We start from the raw sequence: 20,688 nt of genomic DNA on the forward strand, positions 1-20,688 counted from the left end.
AGCGAAGCCTTCCCTGTCCGGACGATTCACCGTCGTTTTCCCCCTTCTCTGCTCCCGTGCAGCAAGGGGTCTTCTCATGAATCCATGCTCTTGGCTCCGGCGGCTTGCAGGGGGACGGGGCCACTCTCCATCACGCTGACGCAGAATCCGCCCATTTTCCGGCGCACCCCCGCCTATCCCAGAATAAAAAAAGAAAAATGGGAACGGTTACAGTTTTACAGAGCATTTCTTAAAAAATAGGGAGGTTAAGGGACTGGCTTCAGGTCGAGCAGTGGGAGCTAGTGGCAACGGTAGGATTGGTGCCTGGGGCCCTCCGTACTGGGCTGTCACATAGGGCAAAAATAAAAAAAGTTAAAAAAAATGGTGGCAGTAGTGGGATAATCCTTACAGTTAATCAGATGGCTCAGTTCCCCACTGTATCTGTTTCATGCACAAAGGATGGATTGGTGCATTCACCTGCAGGGGATTCTGGGAGCCCGGTCTTCCCTCCAGAAGTTGGATCAGTCTTTGCAGACAGTCCCCGACATCAAAAAAGCAGAAGGTGAGCTGGGAAAGGCAAAAGACTCGAGAGAAAAAGAAAACAAACAACAACAAAAAAAACCACACAGTACGACATACATGGGACAACACACACGTGAACGAGCAGTTTTACAGACGCACACGCATGTCATTAACCGACCACGGTCGCAGCTGCACACATCAAGTGCCCCTCTGACCCCCAGCCCGGCGAGCTGCACTATTGAACACTACCTGCAAGCGCCCCATGCAGCTCTCCATGCAGTCCGACAGTCCCACCAGCAGCCGGTGGCCCCGCAGCCCTTCGTTGGCTCTCATCAGGCGCACATCGCTGTTCACGGTGACCTGTAAAAAGGGGTGGGGGGGGCGGAAGCTGGAGATCAGAGGTCACGGGGGGGGGAATAAAGGGGGGATGGATCGTGGCCAGGGCGCGGGCGACCCCTCTTGCTTACCTGTCCCCGGCTGCGGCCGAGGAGCAGCGCGACGGCTCCGGCAAAGAGCACCGACGCAGCGCTGAACCCCAAGCAGGAGACGGCGAGGTGTTCCTCGACGAGGGGGCGCAGGAAGAGGTGAAAGGTCGAGAAGAGGGCGCACCAGGCCAGGACGTACAGCGTCTAAATGGTGAATAGAACGGAAAATGTCATAATGCCTCTGTATCGCTCCATGGTGAGACCGCACCTTGAATACTGTGTACAATTCTGGTCGCCTGCATCTCAAAAAGATATAATTGTGATGGAGAAGGTACAGAGAAGGGCAACCAAAATGATAAGGGGAATGGAAACAGCTCCCCTATGAGGAAGACTAAAGAGGTTAGGGCTGTTCATCTGAGAAGAGACGGCTGAGGGGGGATATGATAGAGGTGTTTAAATCATGATGAGGTCTTGAACGAGTAGATGTGACTCGGTTATTTACACTTCGAATAATAGAAGGACTAGGGGGCACTCCATGAAGTTAGCATGGGGCACATTTAAGACTAATCGGAGAAAGTTCTTTTTCACTCAACGCACAATTAAACTCTGGAATTTGTTGCCAGAGGATGTGGTTAGTGCAGTTAGTGTAGCTGGGTTCAAAAAAGGTTTGGATAAGTTCTTGGAAGAGAAGTCCATTAATGGCTATTAATCAAGTTGACTTAGAGAATAGCCACTGCCATTAGCAATGGTTACATGGAATAGACTTAGTGTTTGGGTAATTGCCAGGTTCTATGTGGCCTGGTTTGGCCTCTGTTGGAAACAGGATGCTGGGCTTGATGGACCCTTGGTCTGACCCAGCATGGCAATTTCTTATGTTCTTAACCAGGGGGAAGGAGATGAAATCGCAGGAGATATCGGAGCAGGATCGTTGTTGCATTCTGCGCTCAGGTTACTGCAGAGCGACACCGACAGACGCACAAAGCTCGGGGTGGTGTTTTCCTCCTACAGTGGTTCTGCCTAATTACGGGCCGATACGGTACAGTGCGCTCCGACGGAGCACACGGATAGCCGGCATTTGGACGCGTGTTTTCGACGTGCTAGCTTTACCCCTTATTCAGTAAGGGGGTAATAGCGCGTCCAAAACGCACGTCCAAACCCCCCGAAACTAATAGCGCCCGCAACATGCAAATGCATGTTGCGGGCGCTATTAGGTATTCCCGTGCGATTCAGAAAACAAAATGTGCAGCCAAGCTGTACATTTTACTTTCAGAAACTAGCGCCTACCCAAAGGTAGGCGCTAGTTTCTGCCGGCACCGGGAAAGTGCACAGAAAAGCAGTAAAAACTGCTTTTCTGCGCACCCTCCGACTTAATATCATGGCGATATTAAGTCGGAGGTCCCGAAAGTTTAAAAAAGTTAAAAACCGGAAGCTCAATTTTGCCGGCGTCCGGTTTCCGAACCCGTGGCTGTCAGCGGGCTCGAGGACCGACGCCGGCAAAATTGAGCGTGGCTGTCAAACCCGCTGTGACAGCCGCCGCTCCTGTCCGAAAAGAGGCGCTAGGGACGCGCTAGTGTCCCTAGCGCCTCTTTTTACCGCCGGGCCTAATTTAAATTAATTTGTTTACTGAATCGCCCACTCTCCGCGTTTTTTTTTACTGAATCGGCCCATAAGTTAGCTGGGATCATGAAACGGCGGAGGTCTTGGTAAAGCTAAGCTCAGGAAGGGAAGGGAAGGGACGACTTACGGGAGCTAGGAGAGTCAGGAACCAGCAGGAGCTGAAGCAGAGAAACCTTCTGACTTCGGGAGCGTCCAGGGCCTGACGTAGGGGCAGCTCGTAATCCTCTGATGGGACCTGTGGTGGGGGAAGAGTGGGAGAGCGAAGGAGGAGGGAGAGAAAGTTGATTAAAGGCAGAGCATTAATAACCTATGCCACAAGTTGCACTGATCTCAGCTGAATTCTATTGCCCCTGGACTTGGCCGCAGATAAAAAAAATCAAGCAAGAAGCCATGGACAAACGGGTCAGAAGTCGGGGGACCGAGCCCTACTCACCCGCAGTCCATGCCGAGCGAAGGCTGGCCCGCAAGCCCCGTAATCAAAGCCCGGGCCCCAGCAGGGGGCCCCGGTGCCGAGAGTCAGGAGCACGCGTCCGTTATAGAGGGGAGCCGCCCGGTCCTGGAGGCACCCGCTCCCCTCCGGATCCTCCGGACCTGCAGCCAAAAAAAAAGGAAGAGAGAGAGAGAGAGAGAGAACCAGGCAAAATGAAATCCCTCCACCAGCAGCGAGGCGGCCACCGTGCCCGCCGCGCCGACCCCCCCCCCCCCCGGGGTGCCGCCGTGCTCGACGAGAAAAACCCTTCCTCGACCCCCGCGCGCGAGTCACGCCGTGTGTGCCCCGGCGCCCGTCCCCAGTAACAAAACAAAAACAAAAACCCCGTGACCTTCGCAGAACGGAAGGTCTCGGAGATCTGCAGCGACGCCTCCTAAGGTCTTACCCCCCCACCCCCTCCCCGGACGAGTGTCCGGTGTTATTTTGGCCTGCAACCCCGGACGCCCTCCGGCTTCCCACGCCTATCCCCACACCCGTCTTTCCGTGGGAAGCACAAGAGAGCGGGTAAGAAGGGGCCGAGGGTTCTGCGCCCGAGACACAGAGAGGCCCCCGCGATCCAAACATTCGGGAAGGGGGGGGGGGGACATCCTTGGATTTCGGACCGGCCTGGGTCACGGACGGGGGGGAGAGAAAGCCCTTCGGGGGAAAACCTGCGTGCCGGGAGTCCGTTGTGCACGCCTCGGGATGGCCCGCGGGGAGACGCAGGTCGATGGCCGCCTGGCCAGGTCTCGGAGCGCCGCTCTCCGTCCCGTCCATCTCTCCTGCGCTGGGAGAAAAAGAAGAAAACCAAAACAAGCCATGTCTTTCATATCTTTATATTTATTCTGATTTAATAAACTGCCCTCATACAGCTCTGGGCGGTCTTACTATTAATAATATTTCATTTATTTAGTGATTTTTTTTTATATACCGCGGCACGTTAAGAACATCACCTCGGTTTACAATGAACAATAAATCAGCAACGGGCTTTACAATCAGATGAAATTAAGAGGAAACAAACATTATATATATATCAAAATAATACAAAACAATTAAATCAATGACAGTCATAATAACAACATTTAATAGAAAGAAAAAAAAAAAAGGCCGTGCACGCATTCACAAAGCAGACACCCGGGCCGGGCGCTGGAAAGGAGACGGTCAAATTTTTTTTTTTTTTTTTTTTTTGCACGGAGAACCGAGAATCCTATTTCTGCAACGGGCGGACCATAGCAAGGACGGTTCCCGGGGGTCCCCGTCACCTCTGGCCAGGTGAAGGTTTTAGAGCTGCGATAGGAAAAAAAAAAAAATCAACTTACCGGGGCCAGTTCTTTCATTAGGCAAACTACATGGCTGTCTTCTAGGGCACCGACATTGTTTAGGGGGGGGGGGGGGGTATCAAACCCCTGAAATGTCCAGGTGCGAGCTACCTGCGTTTAAGGCGCAGCAGCCTACGGGGGAAGGGAATGGAGAATACCCCGGGGCAGATGTGAGAGCCGGAGCCAGGTGGGTTGCGGAGGGTTGGGGACGCTGGGCGGGCAGGGGTGGAGAGGTTTCGGGGGGCAAGGTAGGAGACGGGGGGGGGGGGGGTAGAGCAGGACTTCCCAAACTGTGGGTCAGGGGTCACAAAACCTTCAGCCGAGGTCGCAAGTGCCTGAAACGGCCGGCGCCCCCGGCGAATGGTCCCCCACTCTCCCGTGAGTTTTCTGCGGCCACGGGGGAGCCTCGCTTGAGGAGGATGGGGACCGGCGCGGGGACTGGGAGCTCGCCCCCCCCCCCCATGTTAACTGCCGCAGCCGCTTGCGGATCACGGTCAGGGTGGGGGTCGAGTGCTCACCGGCTGGGGGAGATTGCCACTGCTCCTCTCCTCCTCACCCACCACTGAACCTGATCAAGAGAGAAGAAAAAAACACCACCTTGCTCTCTCTTCCCACCACTTGTCATCCACGTTTGCCCCAGTACCCAGAGGAAAATGCTGCTGCTCACCCTTGCACGAGGGAGGCATTTATTTGGGATAAGGGAGGGCTCAGGTACAGGAGTGTGAAGGCTGGAGTAGCTGGAGAAAGGGACTGGCTGAGGGGGAATGACAGAAGACTGGGGGATAAAAGAGAGGACCACCTTGGGAGGGAGGGGGTGAGGAAGAGCGGATGGGGTTGAAAGTGAGGGAGGATCAGCTTGGTGGTGGGGGTCGGGAGGAGAGATAAGCTGTAGTGTGGACAGCGGGAGGAGGGATGCGGGAGGTGATGGAGGGTGAGAGCTGGATGCTGAAGGGGGGAGGCGAGAGAGAGGGACACCGTGCCGGAGCCGGTGGGTGAGGGCAGAGGCGCCCGTAGTGGAAGGGTGAGAGAAGCAGGGTGCTCCTTGCTGTGTACCCGAGGAAGGTTCCCCCTCCCTCCCCGTCCGCGGGTGCCTGCTCAGGGGCGGGGCTGCTGCTGCTGCGCTACAGGCTGGCGCAGGTAAACAGAGAGAGCGAGCGTCGCATGCACCTGAGGGAGGGGGGAGGGACGCCGCGCCGGAGCCGGTGGATAGGGGGGGGGTGAAAGATTCAGGGTTCCCCTTACTCTGTATCCGGGGAGGGTCTGCCCCCGTCCGCGGGTGCTTGCTCAGGGGCGGGGCTGCTGCTGCTGCTGCTGCGCTACAGGCTGGCGCAGGTAAACAGAGAGAGCGAGCGTCGCATGCACCTGAGGGAGAGGGGAGGGACGCCGCGCCGGAGCCGGTGGATAGGGGGGGGGGGGGTGAAAGATTCAGGGTTCCCCTTACTCTGTATCCGGGGAGGGTCTGCCCCCGTCCGCGGGTGCCTGCTCAGGGGCGGGGCTGCCGCTGCGCTTCAGGCTGGCGCAGGTAAACAGCCAGCGTCGCATGCACCTGAGGGGGGGGGGGGGGGGGTCTCACCTGTCCGTCTCTGTGAGCGAGGGGGGGGGGGAGGTCACCTTCAGAGCCTGCTGACAGCCCCACCTCCTCCTCCCTGGCGACTCCTGACAGTGCTGAGTCAGAGCTGGGGGTGAGTCAGCAGGAGACTCCCACTCCCCGGCTAGAAGGAGTCACCTGACAAGCAGCACCGCTGGCTCCGCCTTTTAAACCCGTTGCCTCCTGAGGCCAGGGATCGGCTTGCTTTCCCTCACTCCAGGCAATTATGATTTCTGCTTGGGGGCTCAGCATGGCATACCACCCCCTTGGTAGGGTTGCCACCTGGATTCAGATTTCCAGGACAAGTCGATCCGGTCCTGGTTTTATTCCCCCTGCCCGCAGGAACTTCTATTCTTCGTTTTCTGAGGGCAGGCAATGGGTAAAGCAGAATCTGTCCCAGCATCAACCTGTCCTGAAAATCTGGAGCCGGTTGGCAACCCTACCCCCTGGGCTGGAAAAGGAGCCAGGGGAGCGCCAGCCGCACCAACCAAACAATGCCAGGTCATAAGGTCCTGGATTTAGTACCCCACTGCATGCTGGGAGATGTAGTTCCCTCCCACCACCCCCACCTTTCTTACCAAAATGAGAATTTCAAGTCCATGCATGGCAGAGAGTAAAACCAGGGCTGGCTCAGCCTCTCCCTTCTGACATGGAATTGTTCTAATCCCCGGCTCTGTCATTGACCCTGTGCATGATCTCAGGGCAAATCATTTTATCCCCTGTGCCATGCCTCTAATCCCCGGCTCTGTCACTGACTGTGTGTGATTTCAGGATGAATCGCTTTATCCTCTGTGCCTCACTTCTAATCCCCGGCTCTGTCACTGACAGTGTGTGATCTCAGGACGAATCACTTTATCCCCTGTGCCATGCCTCTAATCCCCGGCTCTGTCACTGACTGTGTGTGATCAGGGCCGGTGCAAGGGGATTTGGCGCCCTAGGCGAGCCTTCTTCCTTGCGCCCCCCCCCCCCCCCGGTCTCGGCCCCGACTCCTACCTCATTCTCAATCACGCCCGCTGACTGGGGTTTTCTGGGTCGCGAGCAGATTGGGCACTGCTTGCGGCCCGCCAAATCTCCACTCCTCTTTGCCACCACTTGCGGCCCCATATGGCTCGCACCCAGTGGCGCACCAAGGGTCTCCGGCGCCCAGGGGCCAATGCATTTGTGTGCCACAGAAAATCAGTGGCATCTCTAGACAGAAGAATTTGTTTTGGGTGGGGGGGGGGGGGAGCCAAAATGACATTTCTTCATCACACCCACCTCTATAGCATGGATCCTGCTTTAAAATTGGTTATAAAAAAAAGTGTTGTTAAAAAAAGTCCAAAGGGTCCTCTGCATTATTTTAAAAAGCTGGCCAGTTTCACACTTCTAGTAAAACTACTATAAAATTATTTGATAGCCTCATTCAACTAATTCTATATGGATTATGAGAGTGAAGTCTGGAATATATAGGAAGGGACAGAATGTCAATACAAATCCTGCACCTCCAGTTCTGTATCTCTGTGCATCCACTGAAATTCCCCCAAACAATGGAGCTTGGATGTTTCCCTTACAGCTCATCATACTAAAAGATATTTTCAAATTCTGGTGTCACCTCACAGTAACAGCAGCACAAACACCTTCCACTGCCAGACACATTGTGAACTAACATAAAGCACCGCAAAAGAGACACCCAAAATCTATACTGCAATCCCATCATAACATAACAGTAATAATACCAAGGACTCAAACAACAATAACCCTACCTGTGAAAAAGCAAGGGTAAATATTACACTCGGGTCCTAGAATACCAATACACCACCTACTGAGGAAACAAAACAAACCCAATTACTATAGATCCCTATGCTAGCAGAATCTCTCATCATGGTCACACACACAGAGCAGAGACAGACCTTCACCAAATACAGAATACAAAATAAAGGAGCACAAATTAGAAAAAACTGAAATGGAAACCCCAAGAAGCCAGACTCTGTGTATTAGCAATGGAAAAACAGAACAACCATTCCTCATAAAACAAATAAAATCAAGAAACAAAGCATCAGTTATAATAGTAAAACCATACTAATAAAATATTTTAAAACTACTGATAAATAGAATTTCTATTAATTAAAATCATATACATTTTTTACAATTTCCCAAACACCAATAAAATATTTCAAAACAGTACATATATCAAATAACACACAATAATTAAAACTAATAAGGATTTTAAAAAGCCCCTGCTGTCCATACATGGGAGCTCTTGATTTCCAGTCACCCTGATATTGTCGAGGATTAGGAGGTTATCCTCTCTCTCTCACACATACTCACATGTCCATTCTCTCTCACACATACACTGTCACATACATACACATTCATGCTCTTATACCCAACCATAACCTCTCGCTCTCACAGACACTGACACACTCTCAGGGTGTAAGACACTCTCTTCCCCCCCCCCCCCCCCCCCCCCCCACTCACACACTCTTACTCCCCTGGATTTTCTCATACACACTCACCCAGGCAAGCTCCCACTCGTTCTCACACAGACACACACACACAGGCAAGCTCCTAGTCATTCTCACACTGAACCCCAGGCAGGCTCCCATTCATTTTCACACCACTCCCTCTCCATCCCCCAGGCATGCACACATTCATTCTCACACACACAGACCCCCAGGCAGGCACCCATTTATTCTCACACACACACATACACCACAAACAGGCAGGCACATATTCTCACACATACAAACCCCAGGAAGACACCCATACATTCTCATACACAGACACACCCTCAGGCAGGCACCCATGCATTCACACACATACACCGCCAGGCAGACTCCCATTCATACACATGCACACACTAAAGGCAGAGACCCCCTCTCTTTCTTTTGCCAGCAACCTCAGAGCCTCTCTCATCCCTCTGCTGCCACTGTCACTGCTGCTGTATGGCTATTGCGGAGGTGCTGATTGCTGCTATTGGCACTGCAGCCCATTCTGCTGCCTCCTCTGTGCAGGCCCCATGGGCTTCCAGTTCCTCTATGCTGATCTCGTACATTGTGAGATCCGCATAGAGAAAGTGCTACTCTTGCACATTCCCAAAGATTACATGTTCCAATCAGTAAAAAGTAATTTATTTCTTTTTACATTTGCTGTCTGATCTTAGTTTTCTAATCGGTTGGTCACAGGCTTTTTTTTTTCCACCTTCTCTTTCTTATTTTTTTGCCAATTCCTTTTATAACATATTTCTTTTCTCTCCATCTGTCTGCTTCCCTCAAACACACAGTCAGGTTCTCATTCTCACATGCTTTCTCTCTCTCACATACACAGGCATTCTCACATGCTGTCCCTCATACAATTATTTATACACAGTCTCTCTCTTGCACATCCTGTCTAACTCTCACTCCCACATGCTGTCTTGCTCAAGCACAGGTTCTCACTGTCACATGCTCTCTCTCATACAATCATTCCTACACACAGACTCTCACTGTCACATGCTGACTCACACACACACACAGGCTCTCTCTCACTCCCATATGCTGCTGTCTTGCTCAAGCACAGGCTCTCACTACCACATGCTGTCTCTCACACACACAGGGGCTCTCCCATGCTGTCTCTGCAAACATTCAGGTCTTCACTCACACCCACACACACAGTCTCTCAACTCATCTCATACACGCACACATACACACTGTACAAACCCTCAGTCTCTCTCTCACCTCTGGGCCTCCTCTTCACGGGCCACTGCAGGATGGGCTCTGCAGCGGCCCCGGTCTTCTCGAGCCGCGCTGATCCTCTTCTGCACGCGGCTGATGCTCCTCCTCTTTCCTGCCCGCGCGGCTCCGGCAACATTTTTCTTCTGGGGCCGCGCGGGCAGGAAGGAGGAGAAGTTCCTGCATTGGCTGATGCTCCTCCTCTTTCCTGCCCGCGCGGCCCCGACAACATTTTTCTTCCGGGGCCACGCGGGCAGGAAGGAGGAGAAGTTCCTGCATTGGCTGATGCTCCTCCTCTTTCCTGCCCGCGCGGCTCCGGCAACATTTTTCTTCTGGGGCCGCGCGGGCAGGAAGGAGGAGAAGTTCCTGCATTGGCTGATGCTCCTCCTCTTTCCTGCCCGCGCGGCCCCGACAACATTTTTCTTCCGGGGCCACGCGGGCAGGCAGGAAGGAGGAGGAGGAGCACCAGCATGTTTAGACGCGACTGTACCACGGTCCTGCCGATCTTCTTGCTGTGTGTATCCGGCACACAGCATAGCAGTAGTTCACCGCTCAGCCACCATTGGGATGACATCCACCGGTGGCCATTGGCCATCAGCGGCTCGGCGCCCCCTAATGCTCAGCGCCCTAGGCGATCGCCTAGTTCGCCTAGTGCTTCCGCCGGCCCTGTGTGTGATCTCAGGAGGAATCACTTTATCCCCTGTGCCTCACTTCTAATCCCCGGCTCTGTCACTGACTGTGTGTGATCTCAGAAGGAATCACTTTATCCCCTGTGCCATGCCTCTAATCCCCGGCTCTGTCACTGACTCTGTGTGTGATCTCAGGAGGAATCGCTTTATCCCCCGTGCCATGCCTCTAATCCCCGGCTCTGTCACTGACCCTGTGTGTGATCTCAGGAGGAATCACTTTATCCCCTGTGCCTCACTTCTAATCCCCGGCTCTGTCACTGACTGTGTGTGATCTCAGAAGGAATCACTTTATCCCCTGTGCCATGCCTCTAATCCCCGGCTCTGTCACTGACTCTGTGTGTGATCTCAGGAGGAATCGCTTTATCCCCCGTGCCATGCCTCTAATCCCCGGCTCTGTCACTGACCCTGTGTGTGATCTCAGGAGGAATCGCTTTATCCCCTGTGCCATGCCTCTAATCCCCTGCTCTGTCACTGACTGTGTGTGATCTCAGGACCAATCACTTTATCCCCCGTGCCATGCCTCTAATCCCCGGCTCTGTCACTGACCCTGTGTGTGATTTCAGGAAGAATCACTTTATCCCCTGTGCCATGCCTCTAATCCCCGGCTCTGTCACTGGCTCTGTGTGTGATCTCAGAAGGAATCACTTTATCCCCTGTGCCATGCCTCTAATCCCCGGCTCTGTCACTGACCCTGTGTGTGATCTCATGGTGAATTGCTTTATCCCCTGTGCCATGCCTCTAATCCCCGGCTCTGTCACTGACCCTGTGTGTGATCTCATGGTGAATCACTTTATCCCCTGTGCCATGCCTCTAATCCCCGGCTCTGTCACTGACTCTGTGTGTGATCTCAGGAGGAATCGCTTTATCCCCTGTGTCATGCCTCTAATCCCCGGCTCTGTCACTGACCCTGTGTGTGATCTCAGAAGGAATCACTTTATCCCCTGTGCCATGCATCTAATCCCCGGCTCTGTCACTGACCCTGTGTGTGATCTCATGGTGAATCACTCTATCCCCTGTGCCATGCCTCTAATCCCCGGCTCTGTCACTGACCCTGTGTGTGATCTCAGGAGGAATCGCTTTATCCCCTGTGTCATGCCTCTAATCCCCGGCTCTGTCACTGACCCTGTGTGTGATCTCAGAAGGAATCACTTTATCCCCTGTGCCATGCATCTAATCCTCGGCTCTGTCACTGACCCTGTGTGTGATCTCATGGTGAATCACTCTATCCCCTGTGCCATGCCTCTAATCCCCGGCTCTGTCACTGACCCTGTGTGTGATCTCATGGTGAATCACTCTATCCCCTGTGCCATGGCTCTAATCCCCGGCTCTGTCACTGACCCTGTGTGTGATCTCATGGTGAATCGCTTTATCCCCTGTGCCATGCCTCTAATCCCCGGCTCTGTCACTGACTCTGTGTGTGATCTCATGGTGAATCGCTTTATCCCCTGTGCCATGCCTCTAATCCCCGGCTCTGTCACTGACCCTGTGTGTGATCTCATGGTGAATCACTCTATCCCCTGTGCCATGGCTCTAATCCCCGGCTCTGTCACTGACCCTGTGTGTGATCTCATGCTGAATCGCTTTATCCCCTGTGCCATGCCTCTAATCCCCGGCTCTGTCACTGACTCTGTGTGTGATCTCATGGTGAATCGCTTTATCCCCTGTGCCATGGCTCTAATCCCCGGCTCTGTCACTGACCCTGTTGTGTTTGACCTCGGGATGCGTCACCTCATCCCCCTACGGCTCAGATCTAATCCCCGGCTCTGACCTCCCTCTATTTCAACTGCATCCTCCAGCACGGCCTGTTCCCCCTCCTCACCCCAGAGGCCCTGGACACCAAATTTTGAAGGAAACCAAATATATCCAAGGCCAAGGAGGCGCCAGTTTCTGCTCGCCTCGGGGGTCAGAAGCTCGCCGGTAGCTTTTGCAGTGGTAACTGCAGTTGCGTTCCCTCCTATAGTATAAGAGAAAGCCTGCCTGAACAAGGGGCTTAGACGTGGGCTACCACGCGGCTTCCTCTGCACACCGCCCTGTAGCCCGCCGGGAAAGGCAGTCAAGAACTCTAGAAATGCATCCATTTGACAGCAACAGAGAAACAACAACAACCACAAAATATGCTGTTTCATGGTAAATTAGAGACGACACAAAATCGATGACGTTTCTTTGGTTATGTGCATGGGATTTCCACCAGAGGGCGCTAAGCAGTCATCCCATTAGCAGGCTGATGCAATAAGGTGCGCTCTGCCGAGCGCGCTGTTTAAACCTCTGGTTGGCCGCGCCTCCGCAGCCTCTTATGATTATAAGGGGATTAGCGCGTCCCGCATCTTTCTGCGTCCGTCCCTTAGAATGCAAGCTCTTAGGGGCAGGGGATTTTCATGACCTGCAAGCGGTAATGCCTGGTGCCTAAGAGCCAGTGCCTAGTTTTAGTGTCCCCTTGTAAACAAGGTGTTCCCGGGAGGCAGTCAAGCAGCGCGCGTGGACAGGGGATTTCCAGAGGCAGACGCGCTGTTTTCCCCCCCGTCCCCCCTCCCGCTCGGTCGCCAGGTGGGCGACCGGTTTCGGGGAAAGTCGCCCCCTTGTGGCCGGAGCCACGCCACTGCCTTCGCAGGAAGCCGGGAGGGAAGGACCACCAGCGGTTTAGAAGTTTAATTTCAAATTTTTATTGATTTTCTTTAAATAAATGTTCTTCTGTTACACGGTTAATAAGAGATCATCAGATTCTGCAGAGGAAAAATTAACCACGTTACAAAGAAACGCCACCCCCCCTACCCAGACTATTCCCAATAAATACTGAGGAATTCGCCAGATTATCCGTTTCTCTGTCACAAGACAGCATCACCAGCCCACAGCTGTGGGTCACTCACCCACACCAGGGTGTCACCCCTAACCCCCCACTCACCTCCAGGGTCCCCGTCCCATTTACTCTCAGGATACCCCCACCATCCTATGCACCCACTCACCTCCAGGGTCCCCGTCCCATTTAATCCTAAGGCTCCCCCATCTGTCCTGCTTACTCCTAGAAGGACCCCCTCCATCCCATTCATACTCAGAGCCCCCCACTCACCCCCCAGAGTACCTCCTTCATCTCAACCAGTCACCCCAGTGCACGTTCCCCTCCCCTGTCTCACCGACTCCCCCTCCCTCTGACACATCCACCCACTCCCTCACCCCCTGGACACATCCCTCGCTGTCCCACCCACTCATCAGCAGGATGCCCTCCTCTATCCACCCATTCACTCCAGGGTGCTCTTCCCGTCCCATTTACCACCAGGACATCCCCCCACCCCCAACCCCATCACATCTACCCACTCTCTTCCAAGGTGCCCCCCCCCCATCCTATTCACCCCATCTACAACCCCTCCTCTGCCATATCCACCCACTCCCCTCCAGGGTTCCCTGGCCCTATTTATCCCAAAGGCATACCCTGGCTCCCTCCCACCCACTCACCTCCAGAGCTCACCCTCTCCATCCCAGTTATCCTCAGGGTGCCTCTCTCCATCTCAACCAGTCACTCCCACAGCATGTCCCCCTCCCCGTCACATCCATCCGCTCACTCATCCCCAGAATACCCTCATTCATCCCACCCATACACTCATTCCACCCTTCATCCTACTCACTCCCAGGGTGCCCTCCCCCCCCCCCCATCCTACCTACACACTCACCCCCATTGTAATTCCTTTCTTCTATCAGACCCACACACTCATTCTCCCCCTCACTGTCCCCACCCACTCACCCTGAGGGCACCCCCCCCCCCTCTGTCCCATTCACTCAACCCCTGCTGTGACCCTACTTGCTCACTCACGTTTAGGATGCACCCTCCCCCTCCTCCCTCAATCCAGGGCTTCCTCTGACCTACTCACTCACCCCCAGTGCTCTCCCTCTGTCTCACCTTCTCAACCCCAGCGTTCTCCCCTCTCTCCCTCTCACCTCCGGGGCTCCCCCCTGTGTCCCACCCACCCCATCCCTGCCAGAGCTCAAACCCGCTTGCCTTACCCCAGCAGGAGTCTGCCCAGCCCACGGTTCTTATTTTATTATGGTTAGGAATCACTGACCACGGCGTGACAGTACTGTTACTGCGGTCGCCGGCCATGGCCTGGAGCCTTTGACCACGGTGTGACAGCACTGTGACTGCAGTCGCCGATCGTGGTGCGGCATGGTAGCATGGCAGACGATGGCCAGAATGAAAGGACCAATGGGCCTGCCCAGCCATTCCTGTCCACAGTGGCAAGGATTTATCCCAGCTGCCAGCCACGCGGCGAGAACATTTCGTAAAGGCAGTTGACAGTGCCGGGACCACGGTCGGTCACGGGTATGGTGAGCAGGCCCTGGGCCAACCGTCGGTGGTCCGACCCCTCACCCATGCGTGGACCCCAGCGGCAGTGGCAGGCCGCCGCGATGCTTTTCACTTTTATAGGTACAGAAAGCCTCTCTGGATCAAGAAGTCTCCGGGGCATTTCCCATCATCTCCTCTGGCCGGGGCAATCACTGGCAGTTAATGCTTCCCCAGGTTAAACCCCATCCGTGTAAGGGCAGGCGCTGGCCGTCGATCCCCTCCCCGTCTCGACTCCCTCTGCTTTATCTCAAGGCGTCCGGTGCGCCAGAGGAAGGGGGCGCGGATCTCTTAGCATTGTCTCCCACCCTACCCCCCAATGCCACCAGCACCTTCTCCCCACCCCCCCCCCCTTCGGGAGCAGACTCTGACCCTTCCCCCAGCCCCACCCCGAAGAATCACGTGATCCTAGGGCGATGGGGGCCGCCCGCATAGAGAGGAGGAAGAAATAGTGACCGCCCCCTTCCGCAGAAAGAGCGCGCCGCCACGTGCTGGCTTTTCTTCCCGCCACCCGGAAATGGCTCTTGAAGCTAATACTATGAAAGAATAAATAAGCATAATAATAATAATAATAATAGTAATAAATATCATCAGAATAGTACATCTTCTCCCCGGGCACTCGCCTGCCTGGTGCCCTTGAAGGATAGCTGAAGAGAGAATGAGGAGGAGGGATAGAAAGCAGGAGAGGAGGGAGGGCTGCACAGTTCTGAAGGAAGAGAGGAGATGGTGAAGGCTTCATCAGGAGATCCTGCCTGGCCAGGTGCAGAGGACGGGCGGGCAGGGGGGGGTGGAGAGGGCGTCTGAGATGCTATTTCTGGTAGGACGCCCCCCACCCCCCGTGCCGGAGGTCACGGATCGAGCTCGCTGTCGTTGTGCTGGGCGGCGATAATGATGACCACGGTAAGGATGGTGCACAGGACCATGGAGGCGATGCCCACCGCCAGGGTGATGAAGGAGCAGTTGCGGGCCTCCCGGGAGGCGATTTCGGCGGAGAAGATGTCCCCCCGGGCGATGGCGTTCCTCACCTGTGGAAGGGGGGGGGGGGGGAGAGGGGGAGGTGGAAAAAAAAAAAAAAAGAGAGAGAGAGAGGTGACCAGACGCCCAGCATGAGGCTGGGGTCCATCACCCAGCAGGGCCCTCAGGAGCCCTCAAGGCCTGGAAGGTCACTGGGGTGGCCCCCTTTGAAGGGCAGGGGAAGGTGCGAGACGTGCGCCCGAGCTCTCACCTGTACGGCCTTGAAGATGGCGCAGATGCCCGTGGGCCAGAAGCAGCAGATGGTGGTCAGCACGGCGATGGGGAGGTAGTCGTGGGGCGGCCTCCGGGGCTCCAGGATGGCAATGCCGGGGGGCATCTGGGGGGCGGCGATCCCTGGCTGGGCCCCTCCATTGCCGCCCGGGTACGGCTGCTGCAACCACAGGAGAGAAAAATAATAATAATAATAATAAAAAAAATACATTCTTCCCACAGGTCCAGTGCTCCACCTCCACCCGCTCCCCTCCAGAGTCAGCAGTGAGAGATTAATAATGATCTGTCCGCACACCCTTTACCTGCAGGACCCCCCCCCCCCCAGCCCCAACCCATCCCCCATCCCGAGTTGCAGGATCCTGCCCCACCACTAGGGTGAGCAGTGGAGTCTGGAATCCCAGCGCCCCCCCCCTCCCCCCACCACCACTCAGGTACTCACCGTGCCCACGGGATAGACAGGGACGTAGGCGGTGCAGGGCTGCAGCTGCATGGGGTATGCCTGTTGCATGTAGCCTCCGGCGGGGAGCGTCCCCATGGATGGGTGCGTCTGCACCACGTAGCCCTGGGGGTTGCCATTGAACTGCGTCTCCTGCACGTGGCTCTGATGGGACTCCGGGCGGGGCAGCGTGGCGGAGGGTGGCTGGGGAGGGGGGTCGTTGTAGCCGGGGATCACCCCATTACAGGGCCCCTCTGGCTGCACGGGGTTATAGGGGGGAGGGGAGGTGTGGGGGGTCGTGTCCGGCAGACCTGGGAATAAAAGGCAGAAGAGGGGTAACTAGGGAGAGCGGAAAAGAGAGAGAGAGATGGGGGAGGGGGGAGATGAGGCAGATGGACAGAGATACACAGCGCGTGGGGGAGGGGGAGGTGGGGAGACAGCCTGCAACCCAAAGGACTGGAGAGTCACTGAATCCCCCTCCCACCAATGAAGTTTGTGTGTGGGGAATGCCTGTAGGGTAGGGTTGGGGTCCCATTGATGGAGCCAAGGCTACTGGGGAGGAGGGGACAGAATGTGTGGTGGTATCTGGGGGGAGGTCCCTCTAGGATAGGGTTGGGGTCCCATTGATTGAGCAGGGCTACTGGGGAGAAGGGGACAGATTTTGTGGTGGTAGGTGGGGGGAGATCCCTTTAGGGTAGGGTTGGGGTCCCATTGATGGAGCTAGGGCTACTGGGGAGGAGAGGACAGAGTGTGTGGTGGTAGGTGGGGGGAGGTCCCTCTAGGGTAGGGTTGGGGTCTCACTGTTGGAGCCAGGGCTACTGGGGTGGAGGGGACTGTGTATGTGTGTGGGTTGGGGGTACCCTCTGCGGTAAATATTGGGATCCCACTGAAGGAGCAGGTGGTGTTGGGGTGCAGAAGGTTGCATAGCCCCCTCTCCCCCACCAAAGGGAAGTGAGTCTTCCTGGGTAGGGGTGAGTTGTCGTCTGCAGAAATGCTTAGTGACAGCAGGATAAGCATGCTGCGGCTCGGGGTGGGAGGGAGGGAGGAGCGGGACTGTGATTTGGAAGGGAAGAGGTGGCAGATTGTGAATAAAGTCGGCACAGATGGAAGGAACTCTCCTCCCGGATCCTCAGCATAGATGCACCCTGTTCCCCACCATCACCACCTCCCTCACCCCGTTCCAGAAGGGAACAGCAGAAACAGGAGACAGCCTTCAGCTCTCAGCTGGTACCTCCTCCATGGAAACAAGGCATAGGATGGAGGAAGGGAGAGAGAGAGAGCACACACACACACACAGACTGGGGGGATGGGGAGAGATACAGAGAAATAGTGGGGGCTGGGGGGCTTATACACACACACACACACAGACTGGGGGGCTTATGCACACACACACACACAGACTGGGGGGGGGATGGGGAGATACAGAGAAATAGTGGGGGCTGGGGGGCTTATGCACACACACACACTGGGGGGGGGGATGGGGAGATAGAGAAATAGTGGGGGCTGGGGGGCTTATGCACACACACACACAGACTGGGGGGGGATGGGGAGATACAGAGAAATAGTGGGGGCGGGGGGGCTTATGCACACACACACACACACAAAATAGTGAGGCTGGGGGTGGGGGGGGTTATACACACAGAAAGACTAGAGGGAGGACGGAGATTGCCATGCACAGGTGCAGGGGGGGAATCGAGCTGAGGAGAGTTACATACATACTACTCACATGCACACACACACTACACACATGCACACACACATACTACACACATGCACACTTGGTCACACATGCACACATATACTACACACATGCACACACACATACTACACACATGCACACTTGGTCACACATGCACACACACACACACACATACTACACACATACACATACTACACACATGCACACACACGGTCACACATGTACACACACATACTACACACACACACACACATACTACACACATGCACACACACACATACTAAACACATACTACACACACACACACATGCACTAATTGCTGGTATTCTTCATAAGCGGGTCACTATTCCTCCTGCTGCAGCGAACCCCCACCAAGGACGTGCTGAGGACCCACGCCACCCCCTCCACTGACAGAGAGAGGAGCTATCGGGTCCCCAGTAATCCTTAACATGCCAGAGAGCCCGTTTCCAGGGGGGGGGAGAGCTGGGGGTCTCAGCGCACTGAAAAACAAATAACAGTAGCGGGGTTTGGGAGGGGAGGCTGGGGTGGAGGGAGACTGGAACATGGATCCTAAAATTCTGTCCTCACATCGCGACCAATGCAGCAGATACAAAGCAACTCCCCCCGCCCCCACCCCAGGGTGACCCAAAATATCTGCAAACAGGGGTCATCTCCCCACTCTCCCCCCCATCCAAGGACATGCCCCGGCCCCGATCTGTCCCCCCCCCCGCACCGGCTGCATCCAGGAACAGCTATGCCGGATCCCGAGCTGCGCGCTCCCCCCTCCTAATAATAATACACCCCCTCCCCCAAAAAACAGCTCCCCCCCCCCGCTCGCTTCTCCGACCTCCAGCATTGCATGCGGGGGAGGGGGGGGATACACGGATATATGTACAGGAAGAGCTGAAAAGCCAGGATGGTGGTGATGGGGAGAGGGGGAGAGGGGGGGGGGCATGCAGCCGACCCCTCACGGAAGGCGTGGGGAGCGGGGTGGGGGTGGCTGGGACTCGTCTGCCGCCGCTTCACCTGATTTTTCCGAAGACATCGCAGCTCAAGGATTCCGGTGCGTTTCCAGAGCGATAGCAGATCCCCCCCCCCCCCTCCACCGCACACCCCTCCTCCTCCTCCTCCTCCAAATCCGTTCTAGCGCTGCTCCGTTCCAGCCCTCTCCCCCCCCCCCACCACCCCAACCTTATTTTTTTTCTGTAATCGCGGAAACGGCGAGGCGAGATAAACAGAGGGGGGGGGGGAGGAAGACGAGGGGATGGAGGAATGTGGTGGGGGTGGGGTCCTCTGGGGCGACCTCCCCCCCCCACCCCCCCCCACACACAACTCCCTGCATGCTCTCCCTATCCTCAAGCCCTGATGGAGAACCCTGGAAAAAAAACAAAGCAGAGAGCGGTCTATGTATCCAAATGATGCAGCTCACCTCTCCCCCAGAGGGCTGAAATGATAACATACAGATATATATTAAAATCCGTAAGGGAGGAGAGTCTCACCGCCGGCTCAGTTTCCAGCAGATCCGGGATTTCGCAGGGAGGGCGAACCTCCAGAGCCTAGGAGCCATTCCTCACGAGTAGGGGGGGACAGGCTCTCCTGCAGCTGCAGTACACAGCTGGGTTTTGGGGAGGAAGAAGGAGGAAACAGCTTGAACCAATTCTTGAGGGGAAAAGAAATTCAGACTCTAAATTACAAGTTCAGAGGGACAAGGGTGGGCGAGCAGCTTGATCAGGTTGCTTCCTGCACCGTCAGATTCTGCAGGGACTCCCAGAGATCTGCATTAGATACAGGGGAGGACACTGTCTCCTGCTACTGTGAGATGCTGCAGGGACTCCCAGAGATCTGCATTAGATACAGGGGAGGACATTGTCTCCTGCTACTGTGAGATGCTGCAGGGACTCCCAGAGATCTGCATTAGATACAGGGGAGGACATTGTCTCCTGCTACTGTGAGATGCTGCAGGGACTCCCAGAGATTTGCATTAGATACAGGGGAGGACATTGTCTCCTGCTGCTGTGAGATGCTGCAGGGACTCCCAGAGATCTGCATTAGATACAGGGGAGGATATTGTCTCCTGCTACTGTGAGATGCTGCAGGGACTCCCAGAGATCTGCATTAGATACAGGGGAGGACATTGTCTCCTGCTACTGTGAGATGCTGCAGGGACTCCCAGAGATTTGCATTAGATACAGGGGAGGACATTGTCTCCTGCTGCTGTGAGATGCGGCAGGGACTCCCAGAGATCTGCATTAGATACAGGGGAGGACATTGTCTCCTGCCGCTGTGAGATGCTGCAGGGACTCCCAGAAATCTGCATTAGATACAGGGGAGGTGCTGTGAGATGCTGCAGGGAATCCCAGAGATCTGCATTAGATACAGGGGAGGACATTGTTTCCTGTTGCTGTGAGATGCTGCAGGGATTCCTAGAGATCTGCATTAGATACAGGATGGGACATTGTCTCCTGCTCCTGTGAGATGCTGCAGGGATTCCCAGAGATCTGCATTAGATACAGGGGAGGACATTGTCTCCTGCTGCTGTGAGATGCTGCAGGGACTCCCAGAGATTTGCATTAGATACAGGGGAGGACATTGTCTCCTGTGCTGTGAGATGCTGTAGGGATTGCCAGTGATCTGCATTAGATACAGGGGAGGTGCTGTGAGATGCTGCAGGGACTCCCACA

General features: G+C 55.2%; 2 protein-coding genes across 2 annotated transcripts; both read right to left on the reverse strand.

The window, feature by feature from the left end:
• Positions 1 to 74: 74 nt before the first annotated feature.
• LOC115081463 (transmembrane protein 268-like) lies at positions 75 to 9,670 on the reverse strand. Its single transcript, XM_029585937.1, has 8 exons — positions 9,615 to 9,670; positions 3,684 to 3,799; positions 2,977 to 3,134; positions 2,671 to 2,778; positions 969 to 1,130; positions 751 to 861; positions 457 to 546; positions 75 to 173 (listed from the first exon to the last, which is right to left on the reverse strand). The coding sequence occupies exons 2-8, from the start codon at positions 3,787 to 3,789 to the stop codon at positions 75 to 77; spliced, it is 834 nt and encodes a 277-aa protein (XP_029441797.1). The 5' UTR covers positions 3,790 to 3,799; positions 9,615 to 9,670.
• A 5,408-nt stretch (positions 9,671 to 15,078) lies between these two features.
• Positions 15,079 to 17,004, reverse strand: PRRT1 (proline rich transmembrane protein 1). Its single transcript, XM_029585925.1, has 3 exons — positions 16,312 to 17,004; positions 15,853 to 16,032; positions 15,079 to 15,652 (listed from the first exon to the last, which is right to left on the reverse strand). The coding sequence occupies exons 1-3, from the start codon at positions 16,405 to 16,407 to the stop codon at positions 15,476 to 15,478; spliced, it is 453 nt and encodes a 150-aa protein (XP_029441785.1). The 5' UTR covers positions 16,408 to 17,004; the 3' UTR covers positions 15,079 to 15,475.
• Between the last annotated feature and the right edge of the window lie 3,684 nt (positions 17,005 to 20,688).

This window comes from Rhinatrema bivittatum, unplaced genomic scaffold (genome assembly GCF_901001135.1).
Source record: "Rhinatrema bivittatum unplaced genomic scaffold, aRhiBiv1.1, whole genome shotgun sequence".
Taxonomy (NCBI): Eukaryota; Metazoa; Chordata; class Amphibia; order Gymnophiona; family Rhinatrematidae; genus Rhinatrema; species Rhinatrema bivittatum.

Bases quoted from the DNA above. Each gene is read 5' to 3' on its own strand.
- PRRT1 (XM_029585925.1), bottom strand. From the start codon at position 16,407: ATGGGGACGCTCCCCGCCGGAGGCTACATGCAACAGGCATACCCCATG. The intron at 16,033-16,311 runs GTGAGTACCTGA...CTGTGGTTGCAG, and splicing joins CTGTCTATCCCGTGGGCACG to CAGCCGTACCCGGGCGGCAA. The intron at 15,653-15,852 runs GTGAGAGCTCGG...CCCCTTCCACAG, and splicing joins CCATCTTCAAGGCCGTACAG to GTGAGGAACGCCATCGCCCG.
- LOC115081463 (XM_029585937.1), bottom strand. From the start codon at position 3,789: ATGGACGGGACGGAGAGCGGCGCTCCGAGACCTGGCCAGGCGGCCATC. The intron at 1,131-2,670 runs GTAAGTCGTCCC...TTCACCATTTAG, and splicing joins TCCTGACTCTCCTAGCTCCC to ACGCTGTACGTCCTGGCCTG. The intron at 547-750 runs GTAGTGTTCAAT...TGCCTTTCCCAG, and splicing joins GCTGCATGGGGCGCTTGCAG to CTCACCTTCTGCTTTTTTGA.